General features: G+C 48.3%; 10 protein-coding genes across 10 annotated transcripts; 5 read left to right on the forward strand and 5 right to left on the reverse strand.

The window, feature by feature from the left end:
- Positions 1 to 4,121: 4,121 nt before the first annotated feature.
- On the forward strand, positions 4,122 to 5,918 carry FSST1_007118 (uncharacterized protein; the record flags this gene model as incomplete). The annotated part of the gene is made up of 1 exon (XM_083236698.1): positions 4,122 to 5,918. The coding sequence occupies one exon, from the start codon at positions 4,122 to 4,124 to the stop codon at positions 5,916 to 5,918; it is 1,797 nt and encodes a 598-aa protein (XP_083083079.1).
- Positions 5,919 to 6,756: 838 nt separating this feature from the next.
- Positions 6,757 to 7,952, reverse strand: FSST1_007119 (uncharacterized protein; the record flags this gene model as incomplete). Its single annotated transcript, XM_083236699.1, has 2 exons — positions 6,757 to 7,372; positions 7,429 to 7,952. 2 exons carry the CDS (start codon positions 7,950 to 7,952, stop codon positions 6,757 to 6,759), a joined length of 1,140 nt encoding a protein of 379 aa, XP_083083080.1.
- A 2,326-nt stretch (positions 7,953 to 10,278) lies between these two features.
- Positions 10,279 to 10,485, reverse strand: FSST1_007120 (uncharacterized protein; the record flags this gene model as incomplete). Its single annotated transcript, XM_083236700.1, has 1 exon — positions 10,279 to 10,485. The coding sequence occupies one exon, from the start codon at positions 10,483 to 10,485 to the stop codon at positions 10,279 to 10,281; it is 207 nt and encodes a 68-aa protein (XP_083083081.1).
- A 663-nt stretch (positions 10,486 to 11,148) lies between these two features.
- FSST1_007121 (uncharacterized protein) lies at positions 11,149 to 11,767 on the reverse strand (the record flags this gene model as incomplete). The annotated part of the gene is made up of 3 exons (XM_083236701.1): positions 11,149 to 11,245; positions 11,296 to 11,356; positions 11,410 to 11,767. The coding sequence occupies 3 exons, from the start codon at positions 11,765 to 11,767 to the stop codon at positions 11,149 to 11,151; spliced, it is 516 nt and encodes a 171-aa protein (XP_083083082.1).
- A 972-nt stretch (positions 11,768 to 12,739) lies between these two features.
- FSST1_007122 (uncharacterized protein) lies at positions 12,740 to 13,138 on the forward strand (the record flags this gene model as incomplete). The annotated part of the gene is made up of 1 exon (XM_083236702.1): positions 12,740 to 13,138. The coding sequence occupies one exon, from the start codon at positions 12,740 to 12,742 to the stop codon at positions 13,136 to 13,138; it is 399 nt and encodes a 132-aa protein (XP_083083083.1).
- Positions 13,139 to 13,518: 380 nt separating this feature from the next.
- On the reverse strand, positions 13,519 to 14,343 carry FSST1_007123 (Alpha/Beta hydrolase protein; the record flags this gene model as incomplete). The annotated part of the gene is made up of 1 exon (XM_083236704.1): positions 13,519 to 14,343. One exon carries the CDS (start codon positions 14,341 to 14,343, stop codon positions 13,519 to 13,521), a length of 825 nt encoding a protein of 274 aa, XP_083083084.1.
- A 650-nt stretch (positions 14,344 to 14,993) lies between these two features.
- FSST1_007124 (general substrate transporter) lies at positions 14,994 to 16,572 on the forward strand (the record flags this gene model as incomplete). The annotated part of the gene is made up of 2 exons (XM_083236705.1): positions 14,994 to 15,086; positions 15,148 to 16,572. The coding sequence occupies 2 exons, from the start codon at positions 14,994 to 14,996 to the stop codon at positions 16,570 to 16,572; spliced, it is 1,518 nt and encodes a 505-aa protein (XP_083083085.1).
- Positions 16,573 to 16,799: 227 nt separating this feature from the next.
- Positions 16,800 to 17,634, reverse strand: FSST1_007125 (Asp/Glu/hydantoin racemase; the record flags this gene model as incomplete). Its single annotated transcript, XM_083236706.1, has 2 exons — positions 16,800 to 17,468; positions 17,518 to 17,634. The coding sequence occupies 2 exons, from the start codon at positions 17,632 to 17,634 to the stop codon at positions 16,800 to 16,802; spliced, it is 786 nt and encodes a 261-aa protein (XP_083083086.1).
- A 316-nt stretch (positions 17,635 to 17,950) lies between these two features.
- On the forward strand, positions 17,951 to 19,257 carry FSST1_007126 (actin-related protein 2; the record flags this gene model as incomplete). Its single annotated transcript, XM_083236707.1, has 3 exons — positions 17,951 to 17,972; positions 18,052 to 18,471; positions 18,527 to 19,257. The coding sequence occupies 3 exons, from the start codon at positions 17,951 to 17,953 to the stop codon at positions 19,255 to 19,257; spliced, it is 1,173 nt and encodes a 390-aa protein (XP_083083087.1).
- A 1,785-nt stretch (positions 19,258 to 21,042) lies between these two features.
- FSST1_007127 (kinase-like domain-containing protein) lies at positions 21,043 to 22,392 on the forward strand (the record flags this gene model as incomplete). The annotated part of the gene is made up of 1 exon (XM_083236708.1): positions 21,043 to 22,392. The coding sequence occupies one exon, from the start codon at positions 21,043 to 21,045 to the stop codon at positions 22,390 to 22,392; it is 1,350 nt and encodes a 449-aa protein (XP_083083088.1).
- Between the last annotated feature and the right edge of the window lie 394 nt (positions 22,393 to 22,786).

Below are 22,786 nucleotides of genomic sequence, written 5' to 3' on the forward strand. Positions count from 1 at the left end.
GGTTGTCAACAAAAACCTGTGATGAGTATGGATAAAAGGGAGGAGAAGACTGCTGTACATGATGGCAGGTGACCCATACCCGCGCTCCGTAGCTCTAGAAATAATCAGAGCCATCCGAAACTCGTATCGATGCCGCCTCTCCTCTTCAGGACTCCTTGTGCCGCGAATTCGTTCGTCTTGCAATCAAATAGCATTCGAGGAGTTTCTGGCACTATCGTGATAGATGTTTGAATTCTTGACCGCGCGAACGGGGCAAGTCCACTGCAATTTGGTGACAGGCTTGCTGCGGAACTTCCATGGCTTCGTCATCCCGTGGCCTTTTCGACTGTTGTTCTCCTGGGCGGTCTTTACAAATACGTGATCTCCATGAAGACATGCCAAATTATCGTGGACCGGGATTGACTGACTTAGTTTGTCTTGGTAGGGTGATCGGCGACGAACTTCTTTCACAAGTGGACTTTTGTCAGTTGATCGAGGTTACAAGAGGAAGAAGTTGCTGCTGTCTGCATAACGCGACAGAAGCTCCCTTGATAAGTCATAGCCAGCATCATTGAGTTCAAACCGCATGAGTCATGCCTTCGTTGGAACGAGAGAATCTTTGATTTGAAGATTTGTTGAAAGTTTGATCTGCGCGGACACAGTAACCTTTGTTAAAAACATAGATAAAACTGAGAAGGCCTAAGCCAAAATAAATAAATGCCGAATTGTCGAAGAGATGAGAGATTGGCTGTCCCTCTACCCTTCTAGACTAGGCACTTGGACATGCTTTGAAAGTAACATGCAAGGATCATTGTAGGATCTTGAGATATAACCATTGCAGCATCGCCAGCATATGACTGACGGTATGCATGTAAATGCTGGTAGGATCTGGTCATGGGAAATCTCGGAATCAGCCCCGCCGATGTTCCCCCAGGGCGCCTTGCTTCCTCAACAACATTGAGTATATAAGCAGGCCGTGGACGACTCTTATGAGCCAAGACAGGTGTCCTGTGACGGATGGCACCGGGCTGTTTTGAGGTGCTTTGAGACTCGGCGGAGGTCTGTTTCCGTCAAGGACGGAGTCTAACCCAGCGACCGAAGAAAAGGAAGCCAAAATGAACAGCTATAGAATGACCTCTTAGCTAGGCAGAGCGATGTCGAAGGTTTTGGGGTGATGGCTCAAGAGGCGTTAGCCTAGTTCGAGGATTCGTTCAACCATGGAGAAGTATGGTGCAGCATGGTGACTTCTTGAGTGTTGAGTCCTTCTTGACTAGCAGTCGTATGGCAACATGATGGGAGTCAACTCGATGAAGTCCTCGACCTCATGTGGTTGTAGAGGAGATGATTGGTCGAGTGGTCGACTTCCCCGTTGGTCGAGGTCATATGGCTTTGGCTCGGTGGCCACGCTCGTCATTTCCGCTGAGCTCGACGAATGACTTGAGTACGTTGGACACGATGTCGAAGATAATAGTAGCGATTGGTAACATAGTCCCAAGTCTTGAACTTTAAAGACGTTGGTTGGATCAGTTCCCTGGATACCCTCCATTCCGCTCATCCCCTTCATTGTGGACACTACTAGTATTGGCGTCGTTCCCCCTTCTTGCTGATGGGCGTGTCTCTTAAAGGGGTATCGTCGATCGGTGGGTTTCGGTTCGATTCGTTCTTGTCGACAGGGAAGTTGCTCGTGTACTGCTAGACCAATGATGACTCTATCGGCTCCTGCAGGTAGCTGCGTAGCGGAACGGGTGTAAGACGGGACCTGGATCTTTGGACGTTAGCTTCGTGATCGATACAGGGATACAGAGACGACAAGGCGACAATATTGCAAGGATTACTCTTTCATTTCTCTCAACATTCGCCATAGGGTTTCATCTTCTTCATGTCTATGCCGAGCTTTCTGCAATTCCATAAGTTTCATAGAGTCAGTGCTGTTCAATAACCTCACAAACATCAAGTTTATCTTCAAAATACTTCGGGCGAAGACGGTTGATCATCTCTTCAGGGGAGTTCATCATGCTTTCTGGTCTCCGGAGCTTCGGCTTCGACAGTTGCCCTCCTGTCTTGCCGTGATATCTGTTTGAGCCCCTTGATTCGTCCAAAGATCATTGAGGCATTGCCAATGCTATCGATTGTCGCTCCCGCTCCTGTCAGATTTCTCTCACTTGACCGACAATTGTGGTCCGCCTTTCGAAATCGCATGTAGGTGGCGGCGGTCTGTTTTTAAGACTCTTGATTCCATTCCGGAGGATTGGGAGTTGCATGGACGAGGATAAATGGGTTGGGATTGTTGGCGGCATTTCCTTCAACTGCACTGCTCAATTTGAGTGTGACAATAAGAGTCGATTTGCGCAGCATACTAAAGACCTCCGAAGCCCATTCCGAGTTGAATTGTCAGGGGTCTTGAGTACCTCAAGGGATGCTGGAGAATTCGGTCTATTAGTCTTGTGTTCAGACGGAGACTCCGCGGTCTTACCAAGCGTTTCGCCAGTGACAGAAGGTTACTTTCCATCATCCTCTTCAGAGTTGAATGGCGTCTAGGCATGTGTCTTTAGAGAGTCGGAAAGTATGTCTCGGATCGTGTACGTGTTTAAATGGACTCTGCCGGTAGTCGAATAACCGGTTGTCTTGGTTATCGTAGGTGGTAGGATCGAGTGTAGCAATAGGGGTGGTTCTGTCGTGAGCGGCCCTCGGAATAGAGCACACCAAATAGGATTTCGCGAGTCTGGCTTTTCACAACAGTCAGCTTTCATGTCGTGTCGTCAGAGATCGAGCCTTCCACGTATATGAAAGGGGGAGTCAACAGGAGTCGTAGTGCCAAAGATGAGAATTACAATAGGTCTGCCCTGTATTCTGTTAGCATGGTGGCCTGATACAACTGTTCTGGTGAACAGCTCCCGAGATCGTGTTGTTGACTGACCATTTGACGGTGTAAGGGTGAAGAGAAAGGAGGTAGTCGTGAACAATCGTGCAACTCTCCCCGGTATACTCTGTTTTAGGAGAATAAATTCTGGCAATAGATTCCCTCGATTCGGAGGAGCAGCAGACTGGCAATGTCGAGACCTACGGGTGCTCAATGGGATAAAAGATGAACACGTGACTCCTTTCCGTGAGTTGCAAGTGTCGTCACGTCGCACCAATGACGCTACGATTTTAAAGAACAGATACCTTCATCAATAACTTCACATTATTCACTTAGAGACAGTAAGCAGTAGTCAAGTCAATATTAAAATGATTCATAGAAAATGGGTGAGGCCAACAGTCCTGACATCTCGATCCAAATCACACTTCAGCTTTGCGGTTGCAGTCTAGCGACAGTGGCTGTGCCAAGTAGACTAAGCCCGGCAGTTTTGGAAGCATAATTAGTAGCCAATCGAGAATGCGGGATGAGTGTTTACTACAGGGATACTGGCATGCCCAATGGAAAATTACTGGGATTACCCCTGTGAAGATTCAGTCTTTGTCGGACCCAGAAAAGACTGTGCAGTTCAAAAGCTCTGAGGGATATTGTCTACAGCAATCTGTATGAATGATTGCTTGTGATTTTCTATATCAAGAAGCATAACGTGACATGTTGCTAGTGAGTCTGAGGCGTCGTGTCTCCGTTTCAATTGGTCAGAGAACTATCCTTTGTTGTGTCGGCAAACTTTATTGTGACTTCATCCATCTTTTTAGTAAATCTTTGACTATTTGCTCATAGTTGTCTTAGAACCTAAGTAGTAGTCTTTGAATTGCATGACATGGGTGTTGTTACAGGATGGTTGTGCTGTTGAAGAATGTTAGCATCGGGACCGCTATCGCCCTTGTACATACTTTCAGGCGAACGCAACCTACGCAACCAGCAGTCGACAATCCAGCAATCAAGAAAACCACCACGGATTCCCAAACAAAGCTATACAACCTCAGCTAAGAAGATCATCAGAAGATCAGCAACAGCCTACCAATACCCAATCCTCCCTCAACCCTGTAACCACCCCTAGTCCATCCCCCAACTCATCTAACTAAATGCTGACAGGTTCCGTCGCCCCACAATATCCGTGTCCGTGTCCGTGTCCGAAATCCTTCGACAATGCCTTCTCCCACTATTTCTTCGACAAGACCTACTCCGTCCGTATATCTCTTTTCTCTGTTCCTTGTGCTTCAAGATGTCTACACCGGCGGTATACTCTTCTCTTGAAAATGAAGACCGGATGGATGAAAAGACGCCAGATCACCAAACTTCACCGTCTCCGCCAAACACGAAACATGAGAACAAGGGTCTATACAAGCTCGACAGCTGGCTGAGAGCTTATGTTATCATTCTATGCGTCTACTTCGCCGGCGCGGTATTCTGTCTTGCTTGGTCTTACACTGGCGCCGTGTTAGACACAGATGCTTCGAAACGGCGGGTCTTTCGAACAAGTCCCTCTCTACCCGTTGATCAGTTTTACTCCGGTATAGCTCTCTCGGCACTCCTCGGACCAGCAACAGTCCTTGTCCAATTCGTCGTTTGGGACTTCAGAAGATTGCATCTTTTTGCTCTTACAACACAGCAGCCCGTGGCGGTCAAAGATCTGGATGACATCGCTGAGAGTCTGACGCTATGGACCTTGAAAACGGTTGTCAAGTACTCCTGGTGGTATGGAGTTATGCATGCTGCTTTGATTCTTACTAGAACACTACTCATGCCTGTTGGAGCGCTTATACTTACTGTTGGACCATACACGCACTACAGAGATGGTTTCGGTGTCGTTGGACTTCCAATCTCGGCGGCGGATGCTATTAGTTCCAACATTACATCTCTTTCAACCGCCATGGGCGCAAACCCCAATTCCAAGTTCCATCCTTCACTTTCAAAGAACGACACGTTTCTCTCTCAGACAGTCTTTACTTTTGTAGGCAGTCTTGTATCCCAGAACGCCCTTGCAAACGTCGACTCTGGCATCTTGGGTCCCGTGCCGACACACAATCTTACCTTTGCTACAAACACGACTTACGACGGAATCGTCTTTTTCAACTGGACCGCCAACTGTGAAGCAGCAACTGAAGTAAACTACACTTCTCATAAAGACGACGGCAACACTGTTTATAACTTTACACTTCCCGACAACAGCGTGGAAAGCATCGAGCTCCTTTCCCAAGGATCCCAAAGAATTCGGTTTTGGAGTAACGCCACAAAGTACGGCACCGACAAGATCCCAGCTTCTGGCACGACTTATTTCCTTTCCGCGACTAAATCAATCCCGAATATTAATGAGACCGCCCTTCGAAATCGCGGTGACGACAAGAGTTTAGTTCAAACTGATGGCGGCGACTGGATTTCCCGAACAAAGTGTACTCCTCGTCTAGAATGGCTTGTCGGATCTTGTACTTTCAATGGAACGATCATGACATCTTGTTTCGAAAAAGCCGACTCAAACAAAACAGCGCTCGACACACAAGCGCTCGATTCTCTAAGTGTCTACATGTCCGCCATACCGTGGTACATCATCCGCAATCGAATCAGTATCGTCGACGATACTCTCGACACACTCTACACGATTCCTACATCGAAAGATTTCGGTCACTTCTTCGGTAACATGGCGCACGCTATTGTTTCTATCGCTACGGCGGGATACTTTGGAACATCTGAAGTTGAGACCATGTCCAAGGTCATAGAATCAGTTTACATCGTGCGATGTAGTATTTTGATCGCTGTGACTGTGATGCTTTTCCTTACTGTTACGGTATCCATCATCGACATTATTCGGAACCGTGTGAAGCGTCTTCCGCAATTACATGCCAGTTTCTTGGCTATCGCTCATGCTGTTCGTGGACAGTGGTGGGATCATGAGCTTATTGATTACAAGCCATGGGAAGCGACAAAGTCGAGGAGTGCAGGGGAGGCTACGGTGATGTTTGGTTTGGATATGGAGGATCCTAGATATATCAGACTTGCACCGACTGTGGCACCGATTCGTTAATGTTCAGCTAGTGTATTCCACCTAAGTTCTTATCTAGTCTAAGCTAGCAGAATAAGCAGTGACCAGTTTCTGAATCTGTCCTGAACCTTTCCTGTCCTGGATATTGTATCTCGTACATCTTGTTCCATATTCCCTAGTGCCTTGCTTAACTATGGCCCATGTTGATGGAGGTCCCGTGAGACCGGTCCAGCGAGGCGTTGCAGAAGACAATCATGGGCCATGAAGCAACCAAAAATAACCGAAGAACCCTGAGTGTGTCCCATGCTGACGAAGCCCTGAAGGACGAGTCCAGCTATATAGCATAGCGGACAGCCATGGGCAATGGGCAACCAAAAATAACCGTGAAATCCTTGGGGTCTCCCGTGAGACGAATGACCTGGTGAACCTGTCTGGCGAAACATCGCAGCAGATAATCATAGGCCATGTAGAGCGACGAAAAGTGACCGTAAAGTCCTGGAGTCTCTCATGAGACAAGTGTACTCTCTTTTGCGAAACCTGTAGACGTTAGTTTCTGTCATAAACATCAAAGGTACCAGAAGGATTTAGACTTACTGGCTGTGTTTGTTCCGAGGTGAGAGAGTAGAATACGATCAGGGCCATGAGCAACCAAAAATAACCGTAAAGCCCTAGAGTCTCCCATGAGACGAATGCCAGTTGGTCTGGTCTGTAGAAATGTCGCAACAGACGACCGTGGGCCATGTAAAGCGACCAAAAATAACTGTAGAAACTCAAAGCCTTCCGTAAGACGTCACCAAAGTGTCGAGCAAGTCAAAGTCTTGGAAGACGGCAGGACCAACGAGTTCCGTTAGTTCGAGTAGCATGTATCTCCGATACATAACTAGATAGTAAACCGTCGCTGACGCCCCTCTGTGGTCGGCTCCTGGATGTAGAACTCAGCCTCATCGTCACTACTGTGAGAGTTGTTGCTTGAACTGTTGTCCTCGTCAGGCTGTTCGCTCGGCGGCTGGCTCTGGATACCCAGCATCTGGCACAGGTTTACGATCTGATACTCGCCAGAGCTGTTAGAGTAGCTCTCTGCATTGTGTTCGTTGGCAGAGTTGTCGGCGCCGGCAGAGCGAGGGCTTCCGGTTAGAAGATCGAGAGGCTGAGCCTCGGTCTCGTTCTCGGTCTCAGCGGTAATGTCAGGAGCATTCTCAACCGAAAACATCTCGTATGGAAGAATTTCACCATTGTGGAGAAGAGTTCGTTCGAAGCCAGTCATCCAATGACCGGCACGAATCCTCTTGGACCGCATGGTGATTGTTAGCACTTCATCTCTCTCGATGTCGTTCTCAGTTGTGAACTGAATTCTGATAATGTTCCCGAAGGTGTCGGAATCTAGAGCGCCATGGTGCAGTCGGCCTGCGCGGAGGGCAGTCTTGTCCTCGAAGAGACCTTCCGTACATTCCCATCCAACGTAGCCCTTTCTGTTCCATCGGACCATCCACTGGGTGCTGATAGCGCGTCAGCTACGAATGTTAAGTATCAAAGAGTAGGGAATCTAGCTTACAGGACATCGCGGGAGCCGCGGGTTTCAGGTTCCTCCAAGGGGATGAATTCCAAGGGCCAAAACTTGAATTTCGTCAGGTTGGAGCGATCTTCACCGGGGCTGATGGTAGTTCCGCGAAGAACATTGACGAGAGTGAGCATCGTGACTTTGATGTCAGAACGCCAAGGGTCTTGAAGTGGAAAAACAAACGTCGCCAAAGGTCTGTAAAAAGGTCGTTCTTGGATCACGAAGCGGACCGTCAGATCGCCATCTCGCCATCCTTCGCGATCCATCCACATGGCGAGGCCAACAATGTTAACCTCTTCGCCACGCGTGTCACGGAACTTGAAGGTTGTCGCCAGCTCGAAGTAAAAATGCCATCGGCAAGATGTCTCCCCAGGCACCTGGTAGACTTGCAAAGCGAAATCATCAAGACCGCTGCATACGTTGACATTTAGAAAATGGTTAGTGCGTCCAACAATGTCATCAACACTGAAAATCTCCCGGCGGGGAGGAGGAATCTGTCTCCAGTCGGTGACGTCCATGTTGTTTGTCGAGTTTCAGGGCAATCTCGGTGGTTTGCTTTTCAGTGAGACTTGAGAAGGGAATAAGGGGACGATGAATGTAACTGATGTGACGAAAGGCAGATGAAGGGAAAGATGAATAGGATCAAACAGATTGTCAAATGGTTTGTTTGGTTCGATGATTGGGGATGACTGAGTGATGTTTTTCTCTGAAATCAGGTTTGTGGGGGAGAGAGATTGTGCTCGTCTAGGCTGCGAAATAAGTCAGAAATAAATTCCCAAACGCACTAAGGTGTGCTCCCACTGAGCAAGTATTTTATAGCAGGGGGTAGGGTTGAACTCACTAAATGTCCGATGCAAGGAGTGATCATATGCACTGCTGCCACACTGCAAGTGTACTTCTCGCTTGGCGAATATTCCGTAGCTTGATCAGCAGAACAACTGAGCATTACGTAGGCCGTAGGTTACTCCGTATTTGATCTTGGTCTTGTCCTGAATTCGTTTCCAACTCCGAAACCGCTTCTGGCTGCGAGTTCGGTTCTGGTCTCAGCGGTTGCTTGGATTAGTAGACCTTAGAGTCCACAACTTTGCCGTGTAAACTGGTCTTTAGTCTTGTGATTCTTTTCCCATAATCTTTCTCAGATTCATCGTGTCTTGTTGATCTCTTCCCATACAACACCACTCTCACTTTCCTATGTCCACTCCAAACTGATTCTTCTTTTACAGAAGCATTCTCACTCCCTTCACTCAGTGTCTTTCTATCCTTGTGTCGACCAACAAGGAGTTAGTCCTTCACTGACTGTATCTCTGCCAGTAAGTAACAACTTTTGAACCGACACTCGGAAGTATACATCACTGACGCCCCTTTTCGAACAAGACACTCAACAGCTTCAAGACTTCCGCATGCACTTGCAATCATGGCCGCCGATCCTAGGGGCCAGCCCTCATAATCGACTTCTGCGCCCCTATACAGACAGTTCTCAACAGTAGTAACGACGTTCAATGCTGCAGCATGACACAAAGAACTCCAGCCGCGAGAGGGTTCAAGATTCAGAAAATGCCTGAACGACTCGAGAGGAACACACTGCCGATACTTGTCGAAACATGAAGTCAAGAACGCCAAGCTGGAGAAGCACCGCCATCCCAGATGCCATGGAAAGGGGCCTATGTTCGCCAGGTCCGAGTAGTTGCTGAGCACAAAGTAAAACAAATCATCCTCACACACAACACAATGCGTCAGTTTCCGCCCAGCTTGATCCTCCGCCAGAAGATCATGCCGAAGCTCCGCGAGCTTTCCTAGGCTTTCCGGTGTCGTTGGAATATCTTCACATCCCGTGGGTAACTGTTTTGCTGATTCTTGATCCAGGACTTCCTTTAGAAACCCAGTTGGCAGCAAACCCCAAAGCTCGTTGAAAAGCCCATGTACATACCAACGGATCATGGAAGGAAGCGATCCGAACCTACAGATTACCGAGGTCGAAGCTCCAAGTCGAATCAAGTGACACGCCAAGTGTACATCAACGGAATTCAACCGTTGTCATCTGGTTCATCCACAAGAGCGCCATTTCGTATCACCAGGGATACGTCCGACTTATTTCCAAGCCATGAAGCAACATGCAATGGCGTTGTGAATTCGTAGTGTGTTCCCGATCGCCAGTTCTTCGTGCCTCCTTATTCTGACGGCCAAGCTGGTTGGCTGTTGCTCCAAGGATGTTGACAGTATCCCGGGTCCTCGAGTCTTTATAGTCGCAGACGAAGAACACCATCCCAATGTTGTTACTTGAATAACTCCGAGAAAGTGCTTCCTGTATGACTGGCCCAGCCAGGACAGTCTTTCCTCCGCCAGGTATACCAGTCAACCGCAGTTTAGACCCAGGCGTGTCTATACAACGAATAAAGTCTGCGGATTCTGTCAACCAGAGCCCTGTCATCGAATGTCGCGGTTTGATGCTGGTTGCCAGGTTATCCTTTGGGTCTGCCTTCATGAAGAAGGCAATTGAGTGTGCGTTGCTTTTGTGCATTCACTTCGATGAAAGTATTGATCTCGATTCTCTTGACAATACTCCCAACAGAAGAGATGTTGGCTCTCAGTTTGTCCATCTTTGTGAGCGACAACTGTAGTTTTTGCAAGGAATCGGCTGCCAAAGCCATGATGATTGTCTCTTTGTAGCGGGAGAGCTCATCCAGGAGATTCTTTGTTTCAGAGGAGGAGAAAGGGCATTTGAGATGCTGGCAAATACCCTCAACTTTTGACCAAGCAAACCGCTCTGTGACTTTATTTGTTTCCATTCCGATGCGACTCAAATTTTTGAAGCAGCGGTTGAGATAATTATTTCTCAGTGTTGGATCAAACTGATCTCCCTCTGCTTCCAGAGGCCAATGCCTCGAGGACTCGTAGGACACTGCCAAGGTTGTTGATCTCATCGGCGAGGGTCGATACATCGTTTTCCGCATCTTTGGCAGCTCTGACAAACTTGTAGGCATACTTGAAGGTGACATCGGCCAGCGATATCAGGCCAGCGATACTAGCTTCCAAGGACAACGGATCGGCCATGGTTGCCGGGCCTGAAGTGACTCCAAGATGTAGAGAGATGGATGATGACAGTAGGACATGTTGAGAGGTGAGACTGAAACCTGTCGATTTTTTACATGTTGCAAGGGGAGGAAGGAATGAGCCTTGCCACTTCTGCCTTTTAAGGTACCTATTCCCCACCTTGGTTGTTACTGTTCCTGCTCCGTGATTCACAGCTTTCAACGGTTAACCCTTTCTATGAGGACGGTATCTGTCACATCCATATTCTTCAATATAAGTGCTTAGGCAAGTCCACTGAGAAACAGTAAAGAGCCTTGGCCAGTATGGCTTTATAGATAGGTAACTCTATAGTCTACTGTTTCAGAGTATCTCGGTTCTTCTTTGAAATGATGGAAAGTCTCAAAGAAATCATACTACCTCCAACTTGAGTGAAGTAACGTATATTTAAAGAATACATAGAGGACTATAATATCTCTTAGCGTGGCACCTAGATATTTCCTTTCGAGCACAGCCACATGGTAGCGTGTTAGGGACAACCTGTTGATTTCCCGCCGAGGCAAATCTTGCGATGACTGCTGTTTCTCGGCGAATATCCTTGAGGTTTTGAGTTGATTGTCGCAACATGACCGTGTACAACGTCCTTCGATGAGCTTAGCAACTGAGTGAGCTGTCCAGTAATTTATGTCAGGTCCCTTTGGGCCGACTCTCAAGTAGCAGTTGCCGTATGAGATGACTTCCCTTTTCTCCATGCCGATACAGGCTCGTCTCGTTGACATGTATTCTATCAGATTAATACATGAGTTTCAATAGGCAAGATTGTCTCCAGTGCACTTGATTCCATATGTAGCTCGCTCTTCGAGATGAGTAGCGTCCTTGAGGTTGTTGACATTTGCTAGGAGATCAAGTATCTCGGTATTTGTATAGTTGCTGCTTGTGTTTGCATACAAAGAGATGGCGTGGTTGAACTCTTCTGGTACATTGATTTATACTCTCCGGCATCTTCTTCGATACGATCGAGTACTGTCACGTTGGTATCTTCAAATATGTCATTAATGATATCCCCAAATATGTGATAGCGTGCCCATAAAGCATCTCCAAATCGGATTTCTTGAACAGCAGCAAGATATCTGCTAGCCCAAGGCTCGACCAGACCTAAGTCTCCAGTCTTATTGAGGACATTTTTTATTGGAATGTCAAGGAAAAAGGGTTCGTTAGACTCGGTGTGGTCCACACTGGCAGCTACGTCGTCACCTTTGCTCAACTCGAAGAGAAAGAAACTCAGAAGGAAGTATGACAATATCATATTTGCAATATCGACTAGTATTGAGTGAAAGATATAAAATTGCTTGTGAGGGTTTGTGCCGAGGGAGTCCAGCTGGAGTCGTAGTCCTTTAATACTACCATATCGAGATCTTTTATGCGCCGAATCGTATCAAGCAGCCAATTTCACTTCTTCTGTCTCAGTAGACTTTGTCGGCTTTCACGGCACGGCCAGCACGGCTCAGTGGATACTTCGTATTGATATTCAGTACCAACAGACATTTTGGTACTATGGTTAAGAACCAGTGCGACAAGGACCGAAATTGGAAGAACTTCAGTCTCAAAGCAGGTCTGTTGCAAAACTGATATGCCTCATACCAACACTTGTCTTGCCCAAACGGGTCAAGGACGATCACGCTACGGCAACAGGCCATCAAGAGAATTCATCATGGCGCTAGAAGAAGAACCCGGTAGCATTGTCGGCCCTGCGAAGTATTTTGTACCCATGGCATAACAATGCTTGAAGTCCGGGCGGCAAAGCATCATTTACGGATTGCATCTGAGAATACCTGATGTCCGCTGCTTCCGGCTGATCTCAACAAGATTCATGCTTGGATAGGTCTAACAACATTCGTGTTATTGACCGGTCTAAAGCATGACTTGGACCCCTCCTTCAAGTATCTTCTCGTGACCTACTTCTGCCTAAAAAAAGTGGTGGAGAGAACCTGCAGCCGACAGACACTTGCATCTCTTTGTTTTATCCCAACCTTGGGTCCCACACTCACTGCCTGCTGTAAACGAGTTGAGTGGGGCTGGGTCTTATTGATATAGAAGATAAACTCTTGCATTTCTCTTTCTCATTTCTGTTCTTTCCCCCCATCTTCTTGTGCTTCCAGCTTCATATTAAACGGCATAGTTTGCTATTATCAAGTATCAGGAGCACATAAAGGTACCCATACCAGAAACTTCTTTATTCTACTATGCAATAAGCGGCAAGAATAACCTGAGAATCGTTATGAGTCTGAGTCTAAGCGACGCCAAGCCTCTAGAGATATTGTTTCTCGACATCTCCGTGCAGGAAGTTCTTCACGAGCCAGGAGTCCCTGCCGTTGAGCCCTGGGCGACCTCCTATATTAATGCTGTCCACGACAAAAGATTCGGCGATGCGATATGGGACCGCTACCATATCTTCGGAGATGTGGTAGACGGCAGGTTCGAGAAGTTGACCGTGCTTGAAACTATCAGAGAAGATGCCATGGGGTACAGGAAATCTGAACCTGAAATGTATTCTGAGGCTGTGGCTTTCTATAAGGATACGATGAACAGTGCGGATACACACCCAGAGGTGATTGAGATAATCTTTCAAGTTAGTGAGCAAGATCTTAGTGGTATGGATATTTCCGAAGGCATCTAGATTCTTACTAATATGTATATTCATTCCATCGCGGTTCCGCCTATTCTATGTCGTAAGTAGCAGTTCATCCACCAGCACAGATGTGCACAGAAGTTCACATGTTAACCAACAACACACTGAGGATGATGGAGACAAGAGGCCGGCACAACACCTTAGAACTGGTTCTACTACGTACGTCCGCGAACTCATCGACCAACGCTGCTGAGAAGATGTTTGGTGTGGGTTTCGAAGGCAAGGTAGCTGAGCGGTGAGCATGTCACTGCTTCGGACCTGGAGAACGACACTGGACAGGTGGTGGGCAACGCTCAGGCGGTCTATAATGACAGCGCTGTGTACTAGTCTAGAACTATTTGAGCTAATCTGGATTATACAGGACCCGGCTATAGTCTCTCGAATTCCTTTGGCAACTCTTGGTTTCCCACCCAAGCAGTAACACCGGTAGCAAACAACTTTGGCAACTGCAAATGCCAAGGGTGATAGGCATCTCTCACCACAACCGCGTCATTCTCAACTCCCTTCTCGTCTCCTCTCTTTCTCAACACCACTCCCATCTCTTTTATCGCTTCAACTTGATCCATCTTGCCGCCTGCAACGACACAAGTCCTCACCCCAGAGTCACCAACAGCCTTGACATCCTCCATATTGAACTCAATCAACTCCCTTCTCACTGCCTCATCTCTCTCTGGTGACTTGTTCTTCTCTTGTTCCGTCATCCATTCTTCGTAGTCGATCCCTTGTCGCTGAAGAGCCCTTTCCGTCAAGCCCGGAATATTCTGTACCTTGCCCACAATCCACATTGCTATTGGCCTTTCCATGACCCATTTGAACAGGCCTCTGTATGGGTAGGCACCAGTTGCAAAGGTAGATAGAACAATGTCTGGGTGGCGAGAGGTAAGGACCAACGCGACGAATCCGCCTAGCGAGAATCCAACAACATGGGCTTTCTCTCTGTGAGCATGGTCGCAGATGATTTCTCGTACTTTATCAGCTGCCATTTCGAGCGTGAAAGGTTTGATGTCACGAGATTCTGAGTGCATTGGCAGGTCCACGAGTATAAGATGGTACGATGTCATAGCTGGTTGGCTCGTAATATGTTTCCACTCGATGTGACTTCCTCCACCACCGTGCAGAAAGATGATGGATTCATTCTGATCTTTGTTACATTCTTTGCAGTAGAGTCTTTGTTTGTTATCTGGCGCAGACATGGTGTAGTTGGATCGAGTATTCAGCGATGTCTAGATACCTGTAAAGTAAGGGTAAGGTAGCTTTGTTCTGATCAGCTTATGAGGTTGTTGACAGAGGAGATGGAGTCTTTTCAGAGTTCAAAGACACGCGGCTAATTACTTTGGCCTAAGGCAAGACCAAACCAAAAAAAGCCATCCTAAAGATCTATTACAGTTCATCACTGAAAATGATTGTACTTGGTTGTGACGACTCGGCACGAAAGTCCCGAACCGCTGCAGGTCGTCAATAGATACAGAGTAGGCATAGGGTAACCGGTAGTGCACTGAGTTTGTGATAAGCGCCAAGTTTAACAATACACAAGTGTCCAGACTGAAACGATATTTTTAGAAGGCAAAAGAATTCCACAAGACACTATAACTATAACCTTGCAGCCTTTTTAAATATTTTATTAAAAAATACATTCCAACCGTCAAGTAGCTGAATTTAGCATTGCTCATTGCGGCTAATAACAAGGGGTATCCAAGCCACACAGCACGTGGATCCACCCCCATGACAAGCTACCCCAGGTCCCTCTGAACCTCAACTCTCAGCTGCTTTCTCCTTCTTCACTCAACCTCTATCTTCCCTCGTTTGTCACTCTCAGTAGCAAACTCACGACCCGACAGCAAATATGGCCGGTTCCAGGCTCCGCGATATCAGCGGATACTTGATCTTGCTGATCGCCATCACGACTCTGGGGTCCCTACAATTCGGTTTCCACTTGGTACGCTACTCCAAACACCAAACGCCATGACCACCATCAGCTAACTGACAACTCTTTGTAGGCCGAACTCAACGCTCCTCAAGATGTTATTACGTGTCGCAAGCAATCGATAAATGCTCTATCCGCTCTCGACAAGATCAAGGGTTTGATCCACAAGAAACCAGTCGAAGAGGATCATGGCTTCATGTCACATTGTATTCCCATGGACGAAGCTTCCTTTGCGACCATCTCCTCGATATTCACCCTTGGAGGACTACTGGGAGCTTTGACGTCAGGTCCCTTCTCGTCTAAGCGCGGTCGTCTTCCTGCGATGCGAATTACCGGCATACTTTACCTCGTTGGAGCTGCTATTGAGACCATCGCTGGTAGTGTCTTTGTCATGGCACTCGGTCGTCTTTTCTCTGGAATCGGAGCTGGAGCTTCGACAGTCGTCGTCCCTCTATACATCAGCGAGATTGCGCCACCAAAGGAACGAGGATTGTTTGGTTTCATGACCCAAATCTCCATCAATGTCGGTATCTTGGCAGTCCAGACATTGGGTTACTTCCTGAGCTACGGAACTGCTTGGCGATGGATCCTTGGATCGGGGGTCTTTATTGCGGCAGCCCAGACCCTGGGACTCTTCGTTGTGCCAGAGAGCCCCTCATGGTTGGCTGCCCAGGGAGACGGAACCAAGGCCAAGCGAACTCTGCAGAGGATTCGCGGAAATGGCCACGATATCCATGAAGAGACCGAGACATGGGACTCGGAGGACCGTGACGCCTCCGAAGAAGATGGTCTTCTTCAAGCTGACAGCGCCTCCGAATCCACACCCAAAAGTCGTATCGAGCATCTTGGGTTCTTCCAGGTCCTCCAAGACCCTGATACCCGACCTGCCATCATTGCGGTTGTGGGCATCATGTTTGTCCAGCAGCTTTGCGGTGTCAACTCAATCATCATGTACTCTGTTTCTCTCCTCGCTGATCTACTTCCTATCTCTTCAGCACTACTTACCATTCTCATTTCCGTGGTCAACCTCGTCACCACCATCGCATGCGCTCCTCTCCCCGATCGTCTAGGTCGCAAGACCTGTCTGCTCGCATCCATCGTCGGCCAAGGAACCAGCGCTTTCGTGTTGGCTCTATCAATTGTATTCGGTGCCAAGATTATCTCGGCCATTGCTGTTGTGGCTTTCGTCGGCTTCTTCGCAGTCGGCCTTGGCCCTGTACCATTCTTGCTCGCCTCTGAGCTTGTCGGACAAGAGGCTGTTGGCGCCACTCAGAGTTGGTGCCTCGCAGCCAACTACGTGGCGACATTCCTTGTCGCTCAGTTCTTCCCTATCGTGAACACAGCTCTTAACAATGTGCTTGGTGGCCACGGATGGGTGTACTTTATCTTTGCTGGCCTCGCTGTTGCGTCGTTTATCTTTGTCTTCTGGAAAGTCCCAGAAACAAAGGGCAAGAAGGATGTTGATGAGGTCTGGGGCAGGACAAGACGCGTTGATTAGAAGTCGACTCACATTGCACTCGATCAGTCGTAATGAGCACTTGTGCTCTTTTCTTTTATCTGTTTCTTTCTTTCTTTCCATTTAGCGTTAACTATCTATCTTGCAGATACAGGAACGGACTACATTTGGACACGCTCTGAAGTAGCATTTCCTTTTATTCATGTAGCAGATTTTTTTCTAGGTATTCGTGGACGTGTCTTTACAAATAGAACGAAGCGCTGGCACATTTACCTAAAGGCTCGCCTGCTTCGGATCATTTGCTCCAACTGCATGACACCAGCCTTGACTCCATCGATAATGTAGACAAGGTCACCATCAGCCTTACCGTATTGCTCGATTGCAGTCGAGCGGATAATGCCCTCCAGACCAGCCATACCACCACACCCCATGACAACACAATTGACCTGACCCTGATCGAGTAGCTTTTCGGTTGCCTCTTTGAGCTTCTCCCTGACCTTCTCCGGTGGAACAGTGTGAAAGTCACCCGCTGTGAGACCTGACGAATAGACACCAGCAAACTTGCTGTTCACACCATCCTTTTCTTGACCGAGGAACTTCTTCACACCATTGGACAAATGATCCTCCCAGAACTTTCCAGTCGTGACAATTCCCCATTTTGCACCATTCTCTGGCGCAGCCATGAGTGAAAGGGATGTGAGAATACTCGCTTCAAAGATACCAGTGACGGCAAGATGGCGGTACCTAGTCAGCTTGGGAACTAGACAATGGACGCTGAAGCATGCTACTAGAACAGCGTCGTACTTGTCCGACTCGAGCTCCTCCTCAATCTTGGAGTCGTCTAGAACTGCTTGAGTGCTGCGCTCGATGCCTTCCTGATCATTGATGCTGTCGGGGGCGGAGTGAGGAGGAGCAGTGTAGGTATAAATCTCAACCGACTTTTAACAATCAGCCTGTGCTGTAATTTAGACCTTTCGTTGTTCATACATCTGGTAGTGACATATGGCGAATGGCATTAGCCATGCCTTCAGTCATGGTGGTCGATGAGTTTGGGTTTAGGACGAGAATGCGGAGATTCCGCCTGAGGTAGTTAATCTCGGACATGACGTAGGACTGAATGGTATCAATGACACAATTCAATATTGGCGTATTTAAAAACTATTCCAGTAAGAAGATACTATTTCGAGATGTTTCTCAAGAGGGGTCGAGTCGTTTATGACTGAGTGTATACCATCAACTCACGCATCGCGGGGCGCCACGTGATCCGCCTCAGCCACCTCTGACGACGGTCGGCAAGACGTACCCCACTACTGACGACCACCTCAACCTCCTCTAAGCTGAGCTGTTGGCGATAGCAACACGACACGTCGTCGGCCTCTCAATCACCGAATTCCCATCTCCCATCTCTTATACAGAAAATATGGCCAACCCTCCACCCATTGGTAAGCTTCACATGCACCGCACAGAGCTCCAGGAAGCTCCCCCAACCACCCCTGTGCTGACGATACCTCTACCGCTTAGTCCTCGATGGAGGTACCGGTTTCCTCAAGGTCGGTTATGCCGCGCAGAACTTCCCCGAGCATCAATACCCTTCCATCGTCGGCCGACCGATCCTGCGTTCAGAGGAGCAGACCGATAGCGATGTTGTCATCAAGGATATCATGTGCGGTGACGAGGCCGCCGCCGCCCGAACAATGCTCCAGATCAGCTACCCCATGGAGAACGGTATCGTCAAGAAGTGGGATGATATGGAGCATCTTTGGGATTACACTTTCTACGAGAAGCTCAAAGTCGATCCCCAGGGCCAGAAGATCCTCTTGACAGAGCCTCCCATGAACCCGCTTAAGAACCGCGAGAAGATGTGCGAGGTCATGTTTGATAGATATGGATTCGGCGGTGTCTACGTTGCAATTCAGGCCGTTTTGGCTCTTTACGCCCAAGGTAATTATTATCTACAAACATTGGAGCTTTCCAAGAGCTAACGAATGCGGTGTAGGTTTGAGTTCCGGTGTTGTAGTCGACTCTGGTGATGGTGTCACACACATTGTCCCCGTCTACGAATCCGTGGTCCTCAACCACCTTACGAAGCGATTAGATGTTGCCGGCCGAGACGTCACGCGCAACCTGATCAAGCTGCTGCTGCGCCGCGGCTACGCTCTCAACCGAACCGCCGATTTCGAGACCGTCCGCCAGATCAAGGAGAAGCTATGCTACGTGTCGTACGACCTCGAGCTCGACAAGCGCCTGAGCGAGGATACCACCGTTCTCGTCGAGGATTATACTCTGCCGGACGGACGCGTGATCCGTGTGGGCAGCGAGCGTTTCGAGGCGCCAGAGTGCCTGTTCCAGCCTCACCTCGTCGACAGCGAGTCACCCGGACTGGGCGAGTTTCTCTTCAACACGATCCAATCGGCTGACGTGGACATTCGTTCGTCTCTGTTCAAGGCGATCGTCCTTTCTGGAGGAAGCAGCATGTACCCCGGTCTCCCGTCACGACTGGAGAAGGAGCTTAAGCAGCTGTGGCTCACGCGGGCGCTCCAGGGTAACCCTGAGCGCTTGAGCAAGTTCAAGGTGCGGATAGAGGATCCCCCGCGACGCCGACACATGGTGTTCCTCGGTGGTGCGGTGTTGGCCAACATCATGGCAGACAAGGAGAGCATGTGGGTTACCAAGGCCGAATGGGAGGAGGAGGGAACTAGAGTTCTTGAGAAGCTAGGACCCCGATAAGTCTTGAAGTAAGCGTTATATATTGGGGGATTAGTATTTTGCGTTGAAAGTTTAGTGCAAGGTAGACAGCAAGAAAAGAGTTTTAAAGATTATAAGTGTATTGTTGACATTGGAGGTGCTATGAATAGCCACAAGTTTATCAGCCAACAGTTTGATCATGACACATTAATAGGCTATCTTTTAAATAAGTCATGAAAGTCTTGGTGTTGACCAGTTCATTCCAGACAATGCAACCACCAACACCCAAACTGATGTCCAAGCCAGCTTAGTCATCGCTCAACGGGACACACAAGTTGCATACCTAGTTCGAGTTCCAGAACACAAGGGAGTAAAAAAACATCAATTTGCATGAAACCTCTACCTCTGTCGCATTTTCACCTTTCTGCGTCAATCGCGAAACCACCCACGAGCAGGAAACGCCAGCGCCAGTATATACTATACTTGATCCACGAGTCATTTCCAAGAGATCCATCTTATTCCCATCTCCACACAGAGAGCGGATCTCCGCACGAACCAGACCAGGCAGGTCAATCGGCGGCCCCCCAATATTCCTTTGTTTCCGAAGAGATACAGAGACAGAGACAGTGAGACTGAGATCTGCGCCGCAGAAGAGGATACCTACAGCAGCCAGTGCAGCAACGATAGTACTGTGCATACTGCAGGTTGTAGTATCACCGTACAAAGTTCCAAACGCGCGCGCATCCACCACGAAACTTCCACCAAAGCCTCTCATCCTATCGGCGCGCATCATCAAGGTTCTGATCTATTACCTTTTTATCTTTTTTGTCTTAGGTTTTTTGCCTTTTTTCCCCGCGCGGGGAAATAACACCATCTATTGCCTTTCAGCTAGGGGTGCGTGCATCTGTGTCTTTGCCGCCATCATCATCATTGGGGGGAGGCGCGCAATCTCGCAAATCAGCTTACAACCTCCCTCCCGTTGCCCCCAAGTTTTCGGAGGCGCCGTTCCGAAAGTTAGAGCCTAATTTTATTTACCTACTATTCAATCAAAAGAAAGAAGAAGTTGATAGGAAAAAAGAAAAGAAAGAGTAAATGAGCATAACGAATCCGCCGACGGGAACTTCGGGCCCGGGATCCGTTGGCTTGGGCGTTGTCAGGGGGCTGAAGCGGAGTGTTCAGGCGACTTTTGAAGGTGAGTTTCTTTTCTCTATCTCTATCTATTACTGTTACTACTATTATAATCTCCTTTTACATACATATCATATATCTGAATCTCGCCTATCTGTGATTCCCTGTTTATACCCCGTCATCTATTCACACACACACACTCTCTCTTCGCATCGGCTTCATACCCGTGTCCGTACGGACTTGTCCATTTCTGCACGTCTTGCATATTCCTCCTCCTCCTTTCTCCTCGACAGCTGAGACTAGCCTTACCCTATCTTGTCTTTCTGTCGGACTTTGATCTCCTTTGCTTGTCTCTACACTCCGCATACTTGTCTTGGGGGGGAAAGATCAACCTGAGGTGTCGAGTTTTAGACAACCAACGACTTTACCAAACTCAACTCAAACTCGACTCATCTTCATCATCTCGAGCCCTTTTTTTGTCTCAGCGTCATCATTTTAATTTCTTAATTTCTTACCTGTATCCTCTTTTTCTTTTCGGCTTTTTGAACGTCTTTGCTTTGGTCAATCCCGCTCATTACCGCTTGTGGGACTGACCCTATCTTTATCCTCCACCTCTACTCAATCGCTATCGTCATCTCTCATAGTGTCAATGCCAAGTGGTTAACGCGCACTTTGACTCTCACCTAATAATACTCGGCGATGCCTCTCCGTCCTCACATCGGTCTCGGTTTCCCATCTCACGCTTACCAAAAACGTCATGTAGAACCTCACGACCGCTCTACTGGATACCAGCCCAAAGTCCGCATCACAGATCGGTATCGCATCATTGGTTTCATCAGTTCCGGTACATATGGACGTGTTTACAAGGCTGTCGGTCGCAATGGAAAGCCCGTCGGCGAGTTTGCCATCAAAAAGTTCAAGCCTGATAAGGAAGGCGAGCAGATTAGCTACACAGGCATCTCACAGAGTGCTGTTCGTGAGATGAGTCTGTGCAGCGAACTTCACCACCACAATGTCATCCGTCTTTGTGAGATTATGCTCGAGGATAAGTGCATCTTTATGGTCTTTGAGTACGCAGAGCATGATTTGCTTCAGATTATTCATCACCACACTCAACAACCTCGGCATCCGATCCCTCCAGCAACGATAAAGAGCATCATGTTTCAACTTCTCAATGGATGCCAGTATCTTCACACCAACTGGGTTCTGCACCGTGATCTCAAGCCCGCCAACATTATGGTTACCTCATCAGGTGAAGTCAAGATTGGTGACTTGGGTCTCGCACGCCGTTTCGACAAGCCTCTTCATTCGCTGTTCAGTGGAGACAAAGTGGTTGTCACAATATGGTATCGAGCACCAGAACTCATCCTTGGATCTTACCACTACACCCCGGCCATCGACATGTGGGCTATTGGCTGCATCTTTGCAGAACTTCTATCTCTGCGACCCATATTCAAGGGCGAGGAGGCCAAGATGGACAGCAAAAAGACGGTACCTTTCCAACGCAACCAGATGCAAAAGATAATAGAGATCATGGGCGTACCTACAAAGGACAAATGGCCCCTTCTCCCGACCATGCCTGAATACAACCAACTCAACACCCTAGCCAACACGATGGCTCACGGCCACCACGGTCATCATCACCACCCTCATCACCACGGCCACTACGGCTCCCGCAACCCTCCTCCGCCTCCACCCGGCGGTTCAAACATTGAAAAGTGGTATTTCAGCACCATCAACCACACCAGCACCCCCGGAGGAGCTCCGCCACTTGCCTCCCTTGGCCAAGAGGGCTACAAATTGCTCGCCGGCCTTCTCGAGTACGACCCTTCAAAGCGTCTTACTGCAGCACAAGCCCTCCAATCCCCATTTTTCTCAACTGGCGATCGTGTCAGCGCGAATTGCTTCGAGGGTTGCAAGAACGAATACCCTTGCCGACGCGTTAGTCAAGACGACAACGATATTAGGACCAGCAGTCTACCCGGGACAAAGCGCAGCGGATTGCCTGATGACTCGCTTATGAGGCCAGCCAAGAGGTTGAAGGAGTAGAATCCCATACCTCTACAAGCCCTTCCGACGTACAACGGTATCTGTCCCTGCGGTATGTCAATCAACAGTGTCGATCAGTACGGCAACATATTTCATTGCTCGTATACCGGATTCTACCAATGTGGTGTTCGAATGGCTACGGGAACTGAGTGGGCACATTTCAAGAGGACAATAGATTTGAGATGGAGTTTATAGACATGGTATGGCGTTTTTGGCGGTTGTTTTTTGTGCATAGGATTACTAGTCAGATTTCTGGAGTGTTTAGTCTGGTGGATGAACGGAGTAGTTGCTATAGCTTATACCCAGCGCTCGAATACAGCATTGATACTGTTCCTCATCTTGGCGATGCGCATGTGTGGATCAATCCGCATCCTGGTTTGTGTTGTCTATGAGT

This window comes from Fusarium sambucinum, chromosome II (assembly GCF_050947815.1).
Source record: "Fusarium sambucinum isolate potato_lamoka chromosome II, whole genome shotgun sequence".
NCBI lineage: Eukaryota > Fungi > Ascomycota > Sordariomycetes > Hypocreales > Nectriaceae > Fusarium > Fusarium sambucinum.